This window comes from Narcine bancroftii, chromosome 4 (assembly GCF_036971445.1).
Source record: "Narcine bancroftii isolate sNarBan1 chromosome 4, sNarBan1.hap1, whole genome shotgun sequence".
Lineage (NCBI taxonomy): Eukaryota > Metazoa > Chordata > Chondrichthyes > Torpediniformes > Narcinidae > Narcine > Narcine bancroftii.
In genome coordinates this window covers 105,177,842-105,200,060 of record NC_091472.1, presented here as the reverse complement: position 1 = coordinate 105,200,060, position 22,219 = coordinate 105,177,842, and the positions used below count along the sequence as shown (strand labels likewise).

The 22,219-nt window shown below is 41.8% G+C and overlaps 1 protein-coding gene across 5 annotated transcripts in view; it reads right to left on the bottom strand.

Moving 5' to 3' along the window:
• Positions 1 to 22,219, bottom strand: part of memo1 (mediator of cell motility 1) — an 89,902-nt gene that overhangs the window by 7,403 nt on the left and 60,280 nt on the right. For all 5 annotated transcript variants that reach the window (XM_069932339.1, XM_069932341.1, XM_069932337.1 and 2 more), the window contains 2 exons: positions 8,858 to 8,969; positions 1,581 to 1,723 (listed from right to left, as the gene is read on the bottom strand). In XM_069932339.1, the coding sequence (XP_069788440.1) occupies positions 1,581 to 1,723; positions 8,858 to 8,969 (255 nt within the window). The remainder of the gene's footprint in view (positions 1 to 1,580; positions 1,724 to 8,857; positions 8,970 to 22,219) is intronic.

Below are 22,219 nucleotides of genomic sequence, written 5' to 3'. Positions count from 1 at the left end.
ACAGCACAGTATAGCCCTTCAACCCACGATGTTGTGCCAATCTAAATAAACCTACACGACAACAATCTAATCCCAACCTTACACCCTTAACCCTCTTTATCTTGCTCCCATGTGCCTATCTATTTTAAATGCCCCTATTGTACCAGAATCCACCACCATCCATTCTACCATTTTTTCTCCCTTGATCCCAAATTTCTATCCATTCCATGCATCCACCAATCTCCATTAAAAAAAAATCTCCCTAAACTTACCTCCACACACCTCTGGTATTGGCTATTGCCACTCTGGAACAAAGGTGCTGGCTGCCCACCCTATCGATGTCTCTCCTAATCTTATGCACCTCTATTAAGTCTCCTCTCATCCTACGTCACTCAATCGTTTGGACTTCAAGATGATAGATGTTCATACAAGGAAAATGACCTCTTTCTATATCAAGCTTCAATGGACAGCCCATGGACTTCCAGCTCAGCCAGATGTTGGGCAAACTCCTGAATGAGAATGTGATAAAGACAGTGGTGTATTTAGATCTCTGGCCACAAAGGACTCAGGTGTGACCTGATAAATTCATCTTGGATTATGTTCTGGAGTTCAACCCAAGTCCCAGAGGTAAAAAGGTAACTTATTCTACCATTTTACTCCCTTGACCCCAAATTTTTATCCAAATGGTTCACTGGTGCTGGAAAGGTAATATTCTTTAGAAGCTGGGCAGCAGATAAGAAGAAAAGCTGCATCAGTGATGACCCAATATACCCAAGCAACAAGTGAGTAGCAAAACATATGAACTCTGATAAGAAGATAATTTTAATCCCTGCTTTTGAATTAATCAAGATAGTGGACAAATAGCTCTTATGGTATCTTGCAAATAATACAACGATGCAAAGGCATTAAAATGTGCAGAACATTTACTAACAGACAGGCAAGTACATAAAACACTTATAATATGTCCTGGAATAAGCCACTGGATGAAACGGTTTACAGAAATGAACTAAAAATTATTGAAATTGAGCCACATTTCCAGACCCAACTTAAATCTGTGGACAGATTTAGTGTATTTTGAGCATTTTCCTCTAAAATAGGAACACAGTGTAAACGTGTAGCTTGGAAGTATTCCATCTATTCATGGAAAGTGGGTGCATTGGAACACACAAATGTGCAACACCAAGACTGCTATTGGTGCCCATTTAAGACAAATGCCAATGTGGCTTGTATCTATGGGTGTACCCATGTGGACATGCATGCACATGTATATAGTGTCCTCTTTTGTATGTGCAGTTTGCTGTCATTTCAATATATGTGAGATGGAGAGATTGGCGTGTGTGAGAGGTGAGGGTAGGAGGGAGAGAGGTGAGAGATGAGAAAGGAGAGGAGGGAAATGCACAAGTTTACACAGAGTGTACACAGATTTAAGTTGCATGCCTACTGTGTGAAATTGTGGCAAGTAAGAGAGTGTGAGTAGAAAATAATCAAAAATGTTCAGGGACAAAGGGTCGTTTATTATCTCAATCAAATTCAACTTAGAAGTTCTTCTCTCAGAATGTTTCCAACAACAGAGCGATAATGTGATTTAAACAGGTACGTACCCCAATGACAGAAATCTGATGATATCACAAAGAGATTTAGAGGATCTGCAAGGTATTTACTAAAGAGTTCCCCGTACATCTGTTCTTTGGAATCACTCAATGCTCCAACCAAAACAGGAACAATAGTTAACTCATCTTTTTGGCTGGTTAAGAACACAGAGAAAAAAAAAAGTCATTTCCAAAAAATATGTAAATTAAACTGCAATTAAGAAGCAAAATTGATAGAAGTTTGAAGTTAAACTTTATGGTTGTTACCACATGAATGTTTGCACTATGAGGCTGCCACAAAACATCGAATTTCATGACTTGTTCATGACAATAAATTGTGATTCTGATTATTTTAATGGAATGTTTTAAATTTAGAGATACTGCACATTAACAACTCCTTCTGGCCCACAAGCCCATGCTCCCCAAATACACGAATGAGACCAATTAACCAACTAACCCCATACACCTTTGGAATGTGGGAGGAAACTGTAGCACGTGGAGGAAGCCCACACATGAACAAGGGGAAAACGTACAAACTCCTTGCACATAATGGCACATAGCCGTGGATTGTACACTTTCTTCTTCAATGGCCAGTTGTTCACTAGGACAGCTCTCTGATTCAGACAGTTATGTGCTTCACCTCATTCTGGAGACTTGAGCTCACTGACTGAGCTATCGTGTCTCTATGGTACTGACTGATGAAAGGTTAAGTAACGGCTTCATCTGCTTTCTCAGGTGAAGGGAATGGGATCTCCCAAAGTTCCTCTATGGGTAACATTTATTCCTCAACTGATATCAACAGAGGAGACAATGGAGACACAAATCTCACTGCTGCTTGGAAGACTTGCTGTGTGGCTTCGTTTCCTACATTACTACATGGTACTTTAGTTGCCAACTGTTTTAGCATGCACTGAAAATTATTTCTGCACGGGTTTGTTTTATCTTGCATTTCATGGTATGTTATGGTGTCAATACCCTTCAAGCTTGAACTTAAGAAAGCGACCCGGGCCATCTATGGAGATATTCAATACAACTTGAATTGGATGGCAGTGTTTACTTCTCATAGAGGAAACAACACATCTTTTGCCGCCATTGTTCCATACCCTGATGAAAGGCTCAGCCTGAAAAGTTGGTTATATATCTTTAGTTTTGCTCTTAAAAGGACACTGTTTGACCTGCTGAGTTTCTCCAGCATTGTGTTTTACTTCTTGAAACAATGATCCTGGTAAATCAGATTGATGAGGGGGAGAATGAGCCCAGTGATCCTCTCTGCTGCTTTTATAGTCCTGAGAATTGACCTCCCATCCAATACTCTACAGCAACTGTACCATACTGTGATGCAACCAGCCAGGAGCTCCTAGAGAAGGTTGACAGAATGGTGGCCAGAAACCTTGACTGCCTCAGCCTTCTAAGGAACTGCATTCAGAAGTCACTTGTTTAGTTTTGTTTAGTTGACTCTGAAAAACTTGGTACTCTCTCTCCACTACCAAGTTATTAATGTGCAGTGGAGGGTGGATGTCCCTGGTCCTCCTGAAGTCCACAATCATTTCCTTTGTCTTGTCCATGCTGAGATTCAGGTTATATTCTCACATCATTTCATGAGATGTTCCACCTCTTCTCTGTATTTCAACTCATCGTTGTTGCTGATGAGGCCAACAATTGTCATGTCATCTGCACACTTGATTAATCTGTTGGAGCTAGATCTGATGTTTCAGTTGTAGGTCAGTAGCATGAGCACACAGCCCTGAGATGTACCACTGTTCAGCATGATGATGCTCAACATTCTGTCAACCCAGACAGACTGTGGTCTTTCTGTCAGGAAGTCCAGAATCCAGATACACAGAGGGGTGTTGAGTGCCAGTGAGGGCAGCTTCTCAACCAGTCTTTTGGGTAAAGCTAAAGACAATGAACAGCAGCCTGGTGTGTGAGGCATTGTTCTCAAAGTGGGTCAAGACGGAGTGGAAGGACAAGGCTATGTTATTGTCAATGAAATGGTTCAGTCTGAATTGAAATAGATCTAGTGTCTCTGGTAGGTTAGCTTTGATACTTTCCAGACACTCAAAGCATTTCATAATGGTGGAGGTCAATGCCACCATGTTGTTGTTGTGGAGGCCTATTACTATCACCCTATTTGGTACCAGGCTGCCTGGAAATCCATGGGGACGATGGACTGCTGCAATGACATATTGAAGATATCTGTACGGCCCTCTGTCGGTTGGTCTGCACACAATCCTTCAGTACCCTGTCAGGTATGTTGTCTGGGCCCGCTGCCTTGTGTGGGGTCACCCTGGATAGGATTCTCCTTAACTTAGCCGCAGCTACTCAAGGGACCTGTTCTTCAGGGGGAGATGGTGTTTTTTTTTGGCATCAGCCTGTTCTTCTCGTTGAACTGTGCCAAGAAAATGTTCAGTCTGTGCAGAAGAATGGCATCATTGTTGTTGACTCGGAATCTGTTATTGTTTTGATACCTTGCCACTTGCGGCTCGTGTCACCGGTGTCACACAGCTGACTATGGATATTCTGTGCATACCCACTCTTTGCCTTCCAGATTTCATGGGAAAGTTCAGCCCTGGCTAATTTTAGTGCCAATTTGTCTCTTGATCTGAAGGCTGCATCTGATCTGTGAGAAGTACATGGACCTCTGCGTCCAACCATGGTTTCCGGTTACCCCTGGGTGTGTAGCATTTGATCTCCTTGACATCCTTGCTAATGTAGCCAATCACTGAGCTTGTGTACTCCTGGATGTTTGCGTGGTCACTGTCGGTGGTCGCCTTCCTGAAACATCTCCAGTCCATTGTCTCAAAGCAGTCCTTTGGCGTGGCTGTGGCCCCTGCCAGCCACGTCCTTATCTCCCTACAAACTGACTTTGTTAATTTGTCCAGCGGTCTGTATAATGGGGTTAGAAGGATGGATATGTGGTCCAAGTATCCAAGGTGGGGGAAAAGTGCAGCCTTGTTCACACCAGGGATGTTGGTGTACACTCGATTTAGGGTGTACTCTCCTCTGGTGGCGAAGTTGAAACCGCAGTCGAACAGTTTTCCTGTTGGAATAATTGAAGTCACCAGCTACAATCATGCAACTGTCAAGGCGAGATGTTTGGGCTTTGCACATGGCACCATAAAGCTCCTTCTTTCCTTCACCCTCATTTGCCGAAAGTGGAACGTAAAATGTGACAATCAGCGTGGCCATGATTTCCCTGTCTGAATTTCACCATCTCTGCTGAGCAGAGCGTCTTTATAACAGAGACATTTGCGCACTCGTTCTCACTGATGTAAATGCACTGACCCCCCCCAATCCTCGAGTCCTGCCAGAAGCAGCAGCATCTCTGACTGCCCTGCAGGAAATAAAGCAATCCAGCTGGATCATTGAAACTGAAATTTTCCTGGAGCCACATTTCTGTCATCACCAGAGCATAGCAGCCCTACTGTTCTTTTTGGTTCAGATGCTGTCTCAGGTAATTCATCTTCTTCTCGAGCAATCTTACATTTGTGAGTAAGATCATCTGGAGCGCGGGTCTGAATGGGTTAATTATCAATCTAACCCTGATGCCAGCCTGCACTACCCTGCTTTTGTCATCTCACACAGCAATTCCAACGGCCACGCATGCATCTCTAGTGATCCAATCTACGGTTTACTACAATCTGGTGATTTCCTTCAGAAAGTTAAAATCGCTCAATAACTTACCAGTCCGATCCTCCAGTTTGAAAGTCCAGGTCATATTTATTATTTTCTCTTGTGTTTCCTGATCATAGATAATATGTGTAGGGTAGAGGATTTCACCATTGCATGGAGACGAAGTGGCCGCTACACAACCTTGTGTGCTGCCATTTTTTAAATTATTTTATAGTCATTGATAAATATTTGATGCCCATATCATTATCTTCAGGTGGATGGATAAATGGAGCCATAATTCCATATTCCAACACCACAGTATTGGCCCAATACTTCACAGAATTATCTCATGTTTATATTAGAAAATGTATATCCATTAAGTGCCAGTGGAGCTCTTGCACAGTCTGAGATTAATAACATAAAATCTGCAAAATGTTAAATAGCATGAGGGTTCTTTTCAAATAATTGTCAGGCACTTTTGTACTATTGTTTTGTGCTTCCTGTCTAAATGAATAAACTGCTGATATCATAAACTTAAAGAAATAAAAATCCTAAACGTCATAACTAAAGGCCATTATATAACCCTGCTATGACTCTTGTGAGTGTTACGAAACCCAATTCAACAAACCTTGGTGTGGATAAAAGTCTGCCCCTGAAGAGGCACAATTTTCACAAGACTGGAACATCATTTCTAAAAGGACTGGAGCCAGTTCAAGTTCTCAAGATAAACATTGACTCCTAGTTTACCACTCCAACTGCTCCAATTTTCAGTTCATCATTAAGAAGGGTCATATACTCAAAAGTAATTGAACAAAGCAATGTATCTCATCTGCATTTGTTGACCTACTATATGATACATATCCGTCTATTCCCTTGCCCATCTAAAAGCCTCTTAAACATTACTGTTATATCTGCCTCCACCACTACTCCTGGCAGCCTGTTCCAGATACTTAGCACGCTGTAAAAAAACATGCACAGCACTTCTTCCCTCTTGCCTTAAATGCATGTCCTCTGGAATGTGACATTTTTACCATAGGGAAAAGATTGGGATTGAGAACAGCAGGGTGGGTGAGTACATGGTCCTCGAGCTTGAGAACAGCAGATTCTGATTGATTTATCAATGTTTCTCCTCTCATCCTCTGATGCTCTAGATTTGGTCCAATCTCCCCTGATGCAACTCTGCCACTCTCTCCTTTTGGTTGTTCTTTAAAACGTACCTTTTTGTCCAAGCACTTGCTTAAGCATCTTCCTATTTTGTTTCAAATTTTATGCAAATGTGCTTCTGTTAAGCACTTGTGCCATTTTTATTAAATTATGTTGTGTAAATATGATTAGTTGTTCGTGACAAATGTTATTCATCCGTCTTCTTAAAAGTCAAGGTGAGTATAGTCTATTCTAAAATTAGAAACCCTGTTCAATTAATGACTGTGGGTCTAGGCTTGAGTTTCCTGTAGCCAACCATTGCATCTCCCCAACCATTCATGTCCTCGACCTCATCCATTGTCAGGGTAAGAAACAAAACATCATATTCCTCCTGGACACCCTTAAACAAAACGGTATGAACATTTTTTTTAATCATTTTAAGTAACCCCCAGCCACATCCGGTTCCAGTTTTCATCTCTTTTTCCTTCTCCTGCTGTTATTTTTCTCTTGAACTCTTCCCCCTGTCCCCCTCCAGTGGCCTCTCCCTCTTCCTATCTCTCCACCTCTCCCACCTTTTGTCCAATACTCTATCACCTCTTGGCCCCTCCTCAGCTTCCTATTCTCTTCTATATGCAATATCACTCCTTTTTAATTTAATCCCAAACCAAAATGTTGACCATTTCTACCTACAGATGGTGCCTGACTTGCTGAGTTCCCCCAGCAGCTCATTATTTGCTCAAGATTCCAGCATCTGCAGTCTTCACATTTCTCACTCAACACAATATACCTTGTTTGTTAATTATCCTGTCAAAAGTTCCTTTGCACTAATTCTGCCAAGGTGCATGAAAAAAGCAGTAAAGCTTGAGCAATAACAATTTGTGGTTACATCCCTTTATAACAGTCGAACGTCCCAAGACATTTCACATGAACTCTGTTAATCCATATTTGACAGCAAGCTACATAACACTCATGTTCAAATCTTTTTCATAGAGGGAGGTTTGAAGAAAAGGAGAAGTACAGGTATTCATAGATGTTTCTGGGTTTAACAGCTGTTGGGTATTTAAATTCAATGGGACATCAAATGTTGTGGAACTGGAAGTGACTGGAGACAATGATTTTTAAATAAGCAGGTCATAAAAAGACAGCTGTTTTCTCAATTTGGGAGCTGAAATAAGTTAGGCACTGGGAGAGAGGTGAACAGGACTTGTATGGATAGAGATCTCAGAGTTTTAGATGATCAAAGATTTATTTGATATAAAATGAAGAAATTGAACGGGGCTGTATGCTGCAATAGTTAAGATGAGAATGGGTGAGAGTACAATCGAGAGATAGTGTAGGAGTGAAGAGAGATGGTGATACAAAGAGTAAGAAAATCTGCAGCTGTGAGGGTTGAGTATATAGTACACAAATGTGCTGGAGAAACTCAGCAGGCCACACAGCATCCATAGGAAGTCAAAGGCAATCAATGTTTCGGACCTGAGCCCTTTGAAGGGAATGTGGAAAAACAGGGAGACACCTGAATTAAAAGGTGGGGGGAGGAGGAGGGATAGGAAGAAAGGGAAGGAGGAAGATGAGCTCAGGATAATAGGTAAGAGATAATAAGTGGATGCAGGTGGGAGGTTAGAAGCTGAGAAGTGATGGGGGGGAGGGAGGACAAAGAAGGGGTAGAAGGAAGGGGAAGGAGGTTGGGAGCTGGAGGAAAGGAGACAGAGAGATAGGGAAATGACCAGGGGAAACTGGAGGTTGATATTGATGCCATCTGGTTGGAGAGTGCTGAGAAGGAATATAAGGTGTTGTTCATGCAATTTGCAGCTGACCTTAATTTGGCAATACATGAGGCCGTGGACAGATGTCGGAGTGGCAATGGCCTGTGGAATTGAAATTGTTAGCCACCGGAAGGTCCTTGCTGTTGCAGCGGATAGAGCAGAGGTGCTCAATGAAACAATCTTCCAGTCTGTGACCAGTTTCACTGATGTAGAGGAGACCACATCGGGAGCACCAGATGCAGAGAATGACCCCTGAAGATTCTCAATGAAGTGTTGCTTCACTTGGAAGGAGTTTTTGGAGTCCTGAATGATGATGGGGGAGGTGTAGATGCCAGTGTAGCACTTCTTGTGGTCAAAGGTGTAGGTATCAAGGGATGATTGGACAAGAGAATTAACCCTGCAAACAGCAAGATACAAAGGTTCTCTGTGTGTGAGCAACCCACGACCTCAGTAGCAGGTCTCAGGAATTTCAGATCTTCACTACCCTACATGTGAAGAAGTGCTTCCTAATATCATTCCCAAAGAATGTAGCTCCAAATTTAATTATTCTATCTTGTTCCCAATTTTCATACCCATTCCATCCCACATTCACTTTACCTGCCAGAGGAAAGAAATCATCTCAGATTTACCACACAAATTCCATTAGTCATCTAAGATAAGCTCAATTTGATTTCTAAATAGATAGTTATACTCAATGCAATTCAAGCCTATTCTACCCAATAAATGCATGCTTATTTATGATGCATAGCAGTCGGCAAATAGCCTTACCTTTCCATGGTTTTAGCTGTGTAAGGCAAATGCATCTCAATACTGTGTTCATCTTCATCTATTTGAATGGTCATCCTCTCAAACATTCCTGTCTTCCACAGCTCTCCGTAAACTGAGCGTTATATAAAAAAAAACAGGTCAATATGCAAGCAGAAACAGCCTCAACCCAATTTTCATTGACAAATCATTTTTCTACTAATTTGAGATGATCTGAGCCTCAAACATTATCCTTTCATATTTTACATTCATCATTCTGAGAATTCAAGTGAATGACCTCCATGCTTTACTCTGTTACACAATCAAGCAAGGAGCTTTAAAACAAAAGTTATTGAATCACAGCCTGATACTCTGCACACTGTCACTATTTTGCTTGGTAAGACTGAAATTAGCCCTCGCTCACTGAAGACTTCAATTGCATGATTTTTAGAATGATTTAGGGATTGTACATTTTAAGTCACATGCAGTTTTTTTTATTAAACATTGCAAAAAGATGGCCATGCGCCTTATACTTAGTGATGGTTTGTGTAGAGTGCAGCAGTGGAACAATGATAGTGTACATGCGTCAGTGATACTTGGAGTTACACAAGAGAGTAAAGCAGGAGCTTCTTGATCAAGGCAGACAGAATCCTCACAAGTTTAGTTCTGAACCTTTTCATCAATAAAGACTTGCTGTTTCTTTTGGAATGGTTTGGAGGCTACCTGACAAGGAACAATGTCTGACAACAGTCCAACAAACTATTCTTGGACTACTGAAAATTCAGCTTTGGATCAAAGCTTTCAGTTTTCAGATGTCATTTATAAAATGAAGTCTAACACTCTGAATAGTATTTGAAATTTTTTTTTCAAAATTACTCTTCATAATAACTTTGATGTTAGTGGTGTTTAGATTCAGGAATTATCATCCAAAAAGCAATTACAATAAGAACAAAGGTCTAAATGAACAATCTGAACATGGGTGTCATCACAAAAAACATCTATATTAGCAAATAATGCGATTTTAAATTGCTGACCCTCATAGAAATGTCAGATGACTAAACCAGAAAAAAACTCCCATCCCCTCTAACAATATTTCATCTTGTGCCTTTCCTGGGTCCACAGTGATGGACCATCGAGGGGTTCAGTGGCTGAGAGACCCATACAGGCTGCAGGATGGTGAAGATTGGCTCATGGGAACCAGATTCAGATTTGTTAGCAGAGTACATACATGACATCACATACAACTCTGAGATTCTTCTTCCTGCAGCGCAGCAGAATCACCAATTGGTAGTGCAAAAAAAAAACTGTACACAGCGTAAACATGTAAAAAAAGAACTGTAAACAGATAACAAATGTAAACAAACTGACTGTGAAATAAAGAGAGAATAACAAAGAAAATCAGTAAAGTGCACAAGTAAGTCCTTAAATGAGTCTCTGATTGGGTTTGTCATTGAGGAGACTGATGATGGAGGGGTAGCAGCTGTTCCTGAACCTGGTGGTGAGAGTCTTGTGGCACCTCTACTTCTTTCCTGATGGCAGCAGCAAGAACAGAGCGTGTGCTGGGTGGTGAGGGTCTTTGATGATTCCCTGTAGATGGACTCAATAGTGGTGAGGGTTTTGCCCATGATGTACTGAGCAGTGTCCACTACATTTTGGAGGGATTTATGCTCAGGGGTATTGATGTCCCCATCCTGGACCATGATGTGGCTGGTCACCACACTTTCCACCACACCTCTGTAGAAATTTGCCAGGCTTTCTGATGTCATACCAAACTTCGCAAACTCCTGAGGAAGTAGAGGCACTGACGTGCTTTCTTCATGATGCCATTGGTGTGTTTGGACCAGGAAAGATCCTGCGAGATAGTGACTCCCAAGGACCAAAATCTGCTTACCCTCTCCATCTCTGATCCCCAATGATCACTGCATTGTATACCTCTGGCTTTCCTTTCCTGTTGTGAACAATCAGCTCCTTACTTTTGGTACCATTGAGTGCAAAGTTGTTATTGGTGCACCATCCAGACAAATTTTCAATCTCCATCCTGTAGGCTGACTCATTCCCTTCCTTTATTAACCCACTACCGTAGTATTGCCAGCAAATTTGAAGATGGTGTTTTTGTCATACCGAGCCACACTGTCGTAGGTGTAAACCAGGGACAGGAACTGGGATTCAAGAGGGTGCTGAGGGCAAGAAGGGCTCCTGAAGCTTCGCGAGCACTAAAGGCTTCCTTATCATGTTGGAGGTTCGGATATGGAGCTCGGGTTTCCAATCGATTGAACAGGAGTCTGTGCGGCTGCAGGAGCACTGGAGGCAAATCTGCAAGCACTCGGTGATTGTGAAAGGACTCTCTTCTGCATCTTTCTCTCATACTGTAAGGAGCACCAGACAACACTAATGGTGATTCTTGTTATAACATGTATATTACATTTTTTAATGTATTATTACGTGTCAATAAAAGGAACCTTGAACCTAGGAACAAAATATTAGAAACGCATTCAGACTGGGCAGTTGAAACCTTCAGAGCAGCGCTGTCTCTCCATTTTCTTGGGTCCACACCAGAGGCAGCACTGCCATTACTGCAGCTCCATCAGCGAACACAGATGATCTCTCCAAAATAGTGATGGGATTCATTAGGGATGATAGTAAAACATGTGCATGGATTTGGAAGAGGTAGCAGAAGTCCTTAATGAATAGTTGTGTCAGTATTCACCAGAGTAGAGGAGTCACGTGATGGAGTTGTGGCCGGTAGGAGAATACCAGCCTTCTCTAGAAAAGAAGAAAAAAAGTGAAGAAAAAGCAAAGCCCCAGATAAACAAAACACAACAAATAAAAGATAAAGGTGTGGAGAAAATGGCACCTAAGAAAGAAAAACCAAAAACGGGAAAAAAAGGAAAGACGCCGGAAGAGAAAGGTAAAGGTCTTATCTGCACGAAAAAGCAGGGACCCACCACTGAAAGAGGAGCCCACTCCCCGAGGTTAGTGGAGACCCCGCAGGGTCGTGACCCACCGACCGCAGGACTCCAAAAATGGCTCATAGAGCGAAACAGAAGTGCGCAATTGCACACGACAAGGAGAACACAGACGGGAGGGGGGACCAGTTGTGGAGTAAAAATCCTCAGCACGAAGAGCTGAGAGATGCCCGACAGCAGGGCTCCCAGCTGGAAGATAAAGAAAGCATCGGAAACGGCAGGGGTGAGAAAGAAAAAAGGAAGCAAGAGACACAACAGATAACCAGCCCAGAAGAAGAGGACCAACATCAAGAAACCATGAAAAAAAAATATCCAACAAACTGAGACAAGCAGCTCAACAAGAAAGTCAGAAGAGACACAGATACAAGGAAGAGAAATAGAAGACACAAACCCAAGAGCAGTCACAGAAGAAGAAGAAGAAGAAGAAGAAGACCAAGCTCTGCACAGAGGAATAGGAGGTAAAATGAATGGACAGTACATAGATAAAAAATATTTTCAAGAACAAATGAAAGCATTAAAAGAATGGTTGACACTAGAATTTAGTGAAGTGAAAAGAAAAATGAAAAGTACAGAAGAAAAAGTGGGTAGAATAGAACTGGTCATAACAGATGTACGGAAAGGATTAGAAAATGTGGAAGAACGTGTAATGGCGGTAGAAATGGAAGTGAACGACTTAAAAAGAAAATTGCAAGAAAGTGACAAAAAAGTTAAAGAAACACAAGAGTTGTTAGCTCAGAAGATGGATATAAAGGAAAACTATAGTAGGCGAAACAATATGAAGATAGTGGGCCTTAAGGAAGATGAAGAAGGCAAAGATATGAAAGAATTTATAAAAGAATGGATCCCAAAAGTCCTGGGAATGCCAGAAATGCAGGAAGGAATGGAAATAGAAAGGGCACACAGAACATTAGCCCCGAAACCACAGTCACAACAAAAACCAAGATCCGTTTTAGTAAAATTTGAGATACACGACGAGTGAAAATATATTGGAGAAGGCAATAAATAAAATTAGAGGAGACAAAAAAAACACTGGAATACAAAGGTCAAAAAAAATTTTCTACCCAGACATAGGTTTTGAGCTCCTAAAGAAGAGGAAGGAGTTTAACGCAGCAAAATCAATCCTATGGAAAAAAGGCTATAAATTTATGTTAAGATATCTGGCGGTTCTTAAGATATTTAAGAACTCTCAGGGAGGCTTGTGGACAGATAGTGGGGCCATTAACAGAGATATTTAGGATGTCACTGGTCACGGGGGTAGTGCCAAAGGATTGGAGGGTGGTGCATGTGGTTCCGCTGTTTAAGGAAGGGTCCAAATGTAAACCTGGGAATTATAGGCCCGTGAGTCTGACGTCTGTGGTGGGTAAGTTGATGGATAGTGTTCTGAGGGATGGTATTTACAAATATTTGGAGGTACAGGGATTGATAGGGAGTAATCAGCATGGTTTTGTCAGGGGTAGATCATGCTTGACAAACCTGATTGAGTTTTTCGAGGGGGTTACAAAAAAGGTTGATAAAGGGAAAGCTGTGGATGTTGTCTATTTAGACTTTATTAAAGCTTTTGACAAAGTTCCCCACAGGAGGTTAGGAAAAAAAGGTGGAGGCATTAAGTATAAATAAAGAAGTAGTGAAATGGATTCAGCAATGGTTGGATGGGAGGTGTCAGAGAGTAGTGGTAGAAAATTGTTTGTCCAATTGGAGGCCGGTGACTAGTGGAGTTCCTCAGGGATCGGTCCTGGGTCCACTATTGTTTGTTATATATATTAACGATCTGGATGTAGGGGTGGAGAATTGGATAAGCAAGTTTGCGGATGATACAAAGATTGGTGGTGTTGTGGACAATGAGGAAGATTACCATAGATTAAAAGGTGATTTAGGAAGGGTGGAGGTGTGGGCTGAGAAATGGCTGATGGAATTTAATACAGATAAGTGTGAGGTGTTACATTTTGGAAAGGCAAATCTAAATAGGTCATATGCATTAAATGGTAGGCTATTGAGATGTGCAGAGCAACAAAGGGATTTAGGAGTGATGGTAAATAGTACCCTCAAGGCTGATACTCAGGTCGATGGTGTGGTGAAGAAGGCATTTGGAATGTTGGCCTTCATAAATCGGAGTATTGAATTCAAGAGTAGGGAGGTTATGATGAAATTGTACAAGGCATTGGTGAGGCCAAATTTGGAGTACTGTGTAGAGTTTTGGTCACCAAATTATAGGAAAGATATAAACAAAATAGAGAGAGTACAGAGAAAGTTCACGAGAACGTTGACATGATTTCAAGGTTTGAGTTACAGGGAAAGGTTGTGCAGACTAGGGCTTTTTTTCTCTGGAGCGTAGAAGATTGAGGGGGGACTTGATAGAGGTGTTTAAGATTTTAAAAGGGACAGAGTGAGTAAATGTGGATAGGCTTTTTGAATTAAGAGTGGGGGAGGTTCAAACTAGAGAGCATGGTTTAAGATTGAAGGGGGAAAATTATAAGGGGAACATGAGGGGAAATTTCTTTACGCAAAGGGTGGTAGGGATGTGGAATGAGCTTCCGGCAGACGTGGTTGAGGCGGGATCATTGGTTACATTTAAGGAAAGACTGGATAGTTACATGGAGGGGAGAGGACTGGAGAGGTATGGACTGGGTGCTGGTCAGTGGGACTAGGAGGGTGGGGATTTATTACAGCATGGACTAGTAGGGCCAAACTGGCCTGTTCTGTGCTGTAAGTGGTTATATGGTTATATAGTTATCCCAGGGGAGCAAAACAGACTGTTCTCGGATCCGGAGAAAGCTCGAGAATTTGCAGAACGCCTGCAAGACAGAAAGAGAGGTGAAGAGATGTAACAAGAACAAAGAATGAGTACAAACTACATATAAAGAAGTAAAAATAATGTATAAGTAAAAACTAAAGGAGGGAAGAAAAGGGAAGTAAGGGAGAAGGGGGGGGGAAGAGGAGGGGTTAAAAAAAGAAAAAGAGAAGAAAAGAGGGGGAGCTTTGTTGTATTGTGAAGATAAAAGTCTTTTCTGGAGGGGGTTGAGTGAGAGAGAATAACAGTCACTGCGAAATCAGTTGACACTTGCGAACGGGTTCGCAGTCTGTAATGGAAGATTTGAACCGTGTTTTTTACTTTTTCAGCCTTTGCTTCTGCAAGGCTGAGAACCTTCTTTTTTTTAAGAATCAACAGACATAAGCTAAATTCCACCATGGGGCCCAGAGATGCAGTTATCTGACAAAAGGACATCTGTGTACCAAGAACATTTAATCTTCCTACTTGTTTTGGTCACAGACTGACAGAGGCCTAGCCTTGACGCAAAATAAACCACTGTATTTAAAGTGATAAGCTGAAAATTACATTATTCGATAGAAGCCTAGGCATGCTAGCTTGCTCACTTATCTTTCTTGCTGTGCTGGGAATAGGTGCCTGAGTAAGCAGTTTTTGGGTAATATAAGCCATAGTCCCGCTGTTGAAGTTTGAGACTCTCCGAGAGGTGGCAACATCTCTCAGCAAGAAGAAGAACTTCTAGAGTCCAGCCAACGTCCCAGTCGGAGGAGGTGGAGAAGATGCTACCGGCGCCCCGACAACCTACGACAAGTGTGCAGTCGTTGCCTCACTTCAGCAGTTGGGACCAGTCCGGGCGTTGATAAGTATAATTGGGAAGGGCTTGCATATTGTAGTTTGATATCAGCTTTAGAATTTGTAATTAAGATTTGTATAAACTGAAGTGCTCTTGGCATGTGTGTCTATTTTCTTTCGGAAGCTCAAACACTGTTACCAATCTAAAACGAACAAAGTGAGAGGTACAAGTTTACCCAGGACACAATCCGAATGGAGAGGGGAGTTGTGGTTGCCCGGCAAGGGTCAAGGGGTGACTCAGAGAGGGGGGGGGGGCACTGGGGGTTAAGGGAATTTTAGATGTGGGAGTGGTTGAAGTATTTTATGTTTTAAAGGTGTTGTCATACAGTGCATTCAAAAAAAGAAAAATGAGAAATGAAAATGGGGAAAAGGGGAAAGGTGGTGGTGAGGAAGCGGAAATGAGATGTAAAGAGAGTATGAAATGGCCATGTTGAACTATATGACTATAAATATTAAAGGAATACATAACCAAATCAAAAGGAAAAGGTTATTAAATTTACTGAAAAAAGAAAAAATAGATATCGCATTCATGCAGGAAAGGCATCAAACTGAAGTGGAACATAATAAATTAAGCAGAGACTGGGTAGGACACGTAGCGGCAGCATCATATAATTCAAAAGCCAGAGGTGTAGCTATATTAATCAATAAAAATGTACCAATCAAAATAGAGGAGGAAATAATAGATCCAGCAGGGAGGTATGTAATGATAAAGTGTCTGATATATTCAGAACTCAGGAATTTGATCAATATATATGCACTTAATGAGGAGGATCAAAAGTTTATGCAAGATATTTTTTTGAAGATTGTAGATACGCATGGGAATATATTGATAGGAGGGGACTTTAACCTTAATTTGGATTCAAAGATAGATAAAACTGGACAAAAGACCAGCAGAAAGAACAAAGTAGCCAAATTTATGGTTAAATCAATGCAGGAAATGAAATTTTTGGATATATGGAGGAGACGACACCCAAAGGAGAAGGAATACTTATATTATTCGAGTAGACATAAAACATACTCAAGGATTGACCTGTTCCTGTTGTCAGCCCATATCCAAGGGAGAGTTAGGAAAACGGAATATAAAGCTCGATTATTATCTGATCACTCACCCCTGTTATTAGCAATAGAACTGGAGGATATCCCACCAAGAACATATAGATGGAGATTAAACTCCATGCTACTTAAAAGACAGGATTTTAGAGAATTTATTGAACCCCAAATTAAAATGTACTTTGAAATAGATACGGAATTAGTGAAAGACAAATTTATATTATGGGATGCAATGAAAGCCTTCATCAGAGGGCAGATAATAAGTTATGTAACTAAGATGAAAAAGAACTACAATCGGGAAATAGAACAGCTGGAAAGGGAAATAGTAAGTACAGAAAAAGAACTAGCAACAAGGGAAGATACAACAAAAAGAAGAGAATTGGCATACAAAAAAATAAAATACGAAACACTACAAACGTACAAGGTGGAGAAGAACATAATGAAAATAAAGCAGAAGTATTATGATCTAGGAGAAAAAACGCACAAAATATTAGCTTGGCAGCTTAAAACAGAACAAACTAAAAGAACGGTATTGGCATCAAGGAAAAAGGACAAACAAATTACATATAACCCAACAGAGATCAATGAAAATTTTAAGGAATTCTACGAGCAATTATACCGAACTGAGAACGAAGGGAAAGAAGACAAAATAGATGAGTTTCTAGCTAAAATTGAACTACCGAAATTGCAAGAAGAGGAGCAAAACAAATTGATAAAACCATATGAAATAGAGGAAATACAAGATAAATTAAAAAAGCTACCGAACAATAAAACGCCTGGGGAGGATGGACTCCCAATAGAATTCTATAAAACATTTAAAGAGTTACTAATTCCTCCTCTCCTGGAAGTAATGAACCAGATAGAAGAAACACAAAACTTGCCAAATTCATGTAAAACAGCAATAATTACAGTAATACCAAAGACGGGGAAAGATCCACTAACACCAGCATCATATAGACCAATATCTCTACTTAACTCAGATTATAATAAGATAATAGCAAAACTTTTAGCAAACAGTATTCACCAGAGTAAAGGACCTAGCAATTGTGAGGATGACGTAAAGTGGACAGAAATGCTTGAGCATGATGACATTAAAAAAGAGATGTCTTGGAGCTTTTGAAAAGCATGAAGTTAGATAAGTGGCCAGGACAAGATGAGATTTAGCCAAGGCTACTTTGAGAAGCAAGGGAGGAGTTGCTGAGCCACTGGCGACTATTGTATTGTTACTGGGGACAGGAAATGTATCGGAGAATTGGAGGGTTGCAAAGGTTCCCCTGTTCAAGAAATTATAGACCATTGAGTCTTATTTCAGTGGTTGGCAGGCTGTTGGAGAAGATCCTGAGATACAGGATTTACAAGCATTTAGAGAGTCAAAAAACATTGAACAATGTAGCACAGTAAAGGCGTTCCAACCCTCGATCTTGTGCGAACCCAATCTGAAGGATAGTCAGCATGGCTTCATCAGGGGAAGGTCGTATCTCATGAGCCTGATTGAATTCCTTGAGAATGTAACAAATAATATTGATGAAGGTAGAGCGGAGGACATAGTGTACATGGATTTCCATGAGGCATTTGATAAGGTTCATTCAGAAAGTAAGAAGGCATGAAAACTAAGGAGCCCTTGTTTTATGGATTCAGAATTGGCTTGCCCAGTGAAAACAAAGCATGGTTGTAGATTATTCGTATTCTGCATTGGTGGTCAGTGATGTTCTAAATTTAAAAAAATGATTTTAAAAATTTTGGCCTGCAAGGCTGTGCTACCTAATTAACCTAAAACCCCCAGTATGTTTTGAATGCTGGGAGGAACCAGAGCCCCCGGGGAAAGCCAACACAGACATGGGGAGAATGTTGCGCTAACCATTATGCCAACCAAGATGCTCTAAAGCAGGGATCTGTTCTGGGACCCCACCTCATTGTGATTTTTACAATGATCTGGATGAGCAAGTAGAAGTTTGCAGATGACATGGAGGTTGGTGATGTTGTGGATAGTCTGAAGGTTGCCAGAGGTTACAAATGGATATTGATAGGATGCAGAGTGGGGCTGAGAAGTGGCAGATAAGTTTAACCAAAAAAAATGAAATAGTTCATTTCAGTCAGTCAAATTTGAAGGCAGAATATGTATTAATGAGAGTACTTGGAACAGCGCGTATGAACTGAGAGATCTTGGGGTCCGTGACCATAGGGCACTCAAAGCTGTTGCAGAGATTGATGGTGTTATTAAGAAGACATAGGATGTGTTGGCCTTTATTAACTGTGGGATCAAGTTCAAGAGCCGTGAGGTAATGTTGCAAGACCTACGTTCAATCCCACTTGGAATATTGTATTCAGTTCTGGTTACTTCACTACAGGAAAGATGTTGCCTGGATTGGAGAGCATGCTTTATGAGGACAGGCTGAATGAACTTGGTCTTTTCATGGAGTGACAGAAGATTAAGGGTGACCTGATAGAGGTGTATAATTTGTGGAGAGGCATTCATCATGTGGATGGCCAAAGGGTTTTTCCCAGGACTGAAATGGCCAACATGAAAGGGCATAGTTTTAAGGTGAAAAGTAAAACACGCAAGTTTGAAGGCACAGTGGTTAAAGTAAAGACACAATGGTGAAGAAACTCAGCAATCAAACAGTGTTCTTTATATAGTGTGAGCCCTTCATCAAGGAATGGAAAAATGTGGGCAGGCAACTGAATAAAAAGATAAGGGGGGAGGCTTGGTTTCAAAGGCAGGAGGTAATAGGTGGAGAAGGGAGAGAGGGCACAGCAGCAATCAAGGGGAAGAGGGATGGTGAGGTGAATAGAGAGGGAAGGGGAAGAAGAGGGAAAGGTAAGCAAGTTAGCAGAAACCAGAAAAATTGATGTGAATACCATCCGGCTGGAGAGGGCCCAGCCAGAAAATAAGGTGTTGTTCCTCCGATTTGTGGGTAGTCTGGTGGAATAGTACATAAGGCCATGGACAGACATGTGAGTATGGGAGTGGAATGCAGAACTGAAATGGTTGGCTACTAGGAGACTCTGCCATTGGTGTGGACAGAGCGAAGATGCTCAGCAAAGCAATCTCCCATTCTGTGCCCAGTCTCTCCAATGTAGAGAATGTCACAAAGGCAGCACCAGATGCAGTAAATCAGTCCTGAGGATATACAAGTGAAATCTTGCTTCACTTAAAAGGCCTGTTTGGGGCCCCGCACTATGGTGAAGGAGGAGATGTGGGCACAAGGGTGGCACCTCCTGCAGTCACAGGGGAAGGTGCTGAGGGGACAGTAGATGGTAAGGGATGAGTGCACAAGGGAGTCATGGAGGGAGCAGTCCCTACGGAAGGCCGAGAGGGGAAGAGAGGGATCCTGTTGTAAGTGCTGAAAATTTTGGAGGATAATGGTTGGATGTGGAGGCTGATGGGGTGGTAGGTGAGAATGAGGGTAATCCTGAGCTTGTTGCATCTGGGGACAGAAAAGGCCAGGGCAGATGAGTGGGAAATGGAGGAGATGATGGTGAGGGCTGAGTTGATGGTGGTGGAGGGGAAGTCATGTTTGTGGAAGAAGGCAGACATTTCAGAAGATCTGGACTGGAAGACCCATCTTGGGAACAGATGTGGCAGAGACAGAGAGATTGAGAGAAGGGACTAGAATCCTTACAGGGGACAGGGTGTAAGGAAGTGTAGTCAAGGTTGTTGTGGGAATTAGTGGGTTTGTAATATGTTGGTGGAAAGCTTTTTTCCAGAGATGGAGACAGAGAGATCCAGAAAGGGGAGAGTGTGTCGGAGATGGACCAGGTGAGTTTGAGATTGGAGTGGAAGTTGTCCGCGAAGTGACTGAAGTTGACAAGCTCATTGCAGGTGCATGAGGCAGCCCCTATGTAAACAATATAACGGAGGAAAAGTTAGGGGGCTTGCCATGTAGGCTTGCAGCATAGATTGCTCCACAAAGCCCACAAACAGACAGGCATGGCTGGCACCCATGTGGGTACCCACGGCTACTCCTTTGATTTGGAGGAAATGAGATGAGTCAGAGGAAAAGTTGTTTGGAGTGAGGACAGGTTCTAGCAGATGAGGACGGTGGTGACTGGTCAGGTCTCTGGCGTTAAGGTGCTTGGGAGTAAAACAGGGGGGAATGCAAGAGGTATGTTTTTCCACACAGATTGTGGTGGGTGTGTGGATGGCACTGCAGTAATGGTGGTTGAGACAGGTACAATAGGATCTTTAAGAGACTATTAGATAGTAAAAGGAACAGAGAAAAGTAGAGGTTTATGCAGTAGGGAGATTCTAGGCAGTTGTTAAGAGTAGGCTATTATGTCGGCACAATGTGGGCCAAAGGGCCGGCACTGTGCTGTAGATTTCTATGACAAGATCTAGAGACAGCCAAGAGCTCAAAGAAATGAGGATAAGTAAAGAACTACTACTGAAGTAATTAATGGTATAGAACACTTTATAACAATCCCCAAGACTGATCTTTTGCATCCTTGGGATATGAAGGTGCATGCTTTGGAGGTTGGTAAGTTGTTGGTTGTTATCTTCAGATACCCCATAGATCCTGAAATAAGTATCCACATATTTGAAAGTAGTAAATTTAACTCTGCCATTTAATAATGGAAAGAGAGAGAAAACAGGAAACCACAAACCAATTAGTCTTATATCAGTAGGAAGGAAAAAACTGGAATCTATTTCAGGTGATTATCCTTTTATCCGAGATCCTTGGGACCGGACTTGCCTCAGTTTTCAGATTATTCAGGATTATGGAATTAAAATGGCAGCGGTACAGTTTCACACAAAACATAATCCCTTTTTTTATTGAGGGAAAAGCTGGCTCAACGAGCAACGGCCGTCTTCGTTACCCATAATTCCCCCACACAGCTGGAACCACTCTTGGACACGCAGAGCGGTTCCAGCTGAATGGAGAATTATGGGTAATGAACATGGCCAAAGCTCCCGCATTGTGCTGCTGCTCTCTACCCTTCTCTGCCCAAGTCGCGTTTTCTCCTTGCTCTCTTCCTGCTCGCTGGCTGAGCCGCGTTTGCTCCTTGCTCTCTTCCTGCTCGCCGGCTGAGCTGCGTTCTCTCCTTGCTCTCTCTATAATGCCTGAACTTATACTGTTCATGCAGTAAAAAAAATGTTCAGTTTTCAGAATCACAGATAAAGGGATAAGGACCTGAATTGAAAAGGTAACATGATATTGGGGAAATGTTAATAGATTTGAGCATAGCCAACATAGATTTATGATAGGAAAAATATATATGGCAAATCTGTTGTAATTTTTTTTGAGGATATAGCTGTAGAATATGCAAGGGTCTACAATTAATTTGGTGTATTTAGACATTCAGATGATGTCACACAATAGATTATTAAGCAAAATTGGAGGCAATTTATTTGTGTGTATTGAGGCTCATCAGGAAACAGATGGCAGGAATAAATGGATAATTTTCCAACTGGGAAGTAGCGGTAGGTGCTGGAGCACCAACTATTCCCTATATAAATAATTTAGATGATTTGCAATATATTCAAATTTGCTCATGATGCAAAGCTAGGAGGCAATGTGGGCTATGAGCTTTTACCCAGGTTCTTAACCAAGATCAAACTGCGCTGGGTAGGTCATGTCTCCAGAATGGAGGACCATCGCCTTCCCAAGATCGTGTTATTTGGCGAGCTCTCCACTGGCCACCGAGACAGAGGTGCACCAAAGATGAGGTACAAGAACTGCCTAAAGAAATCTCTTGGTGCCTGCCACATTGACCACCGCCAGTGGGCTGATATCGCCTCAAACCGTGCATCTT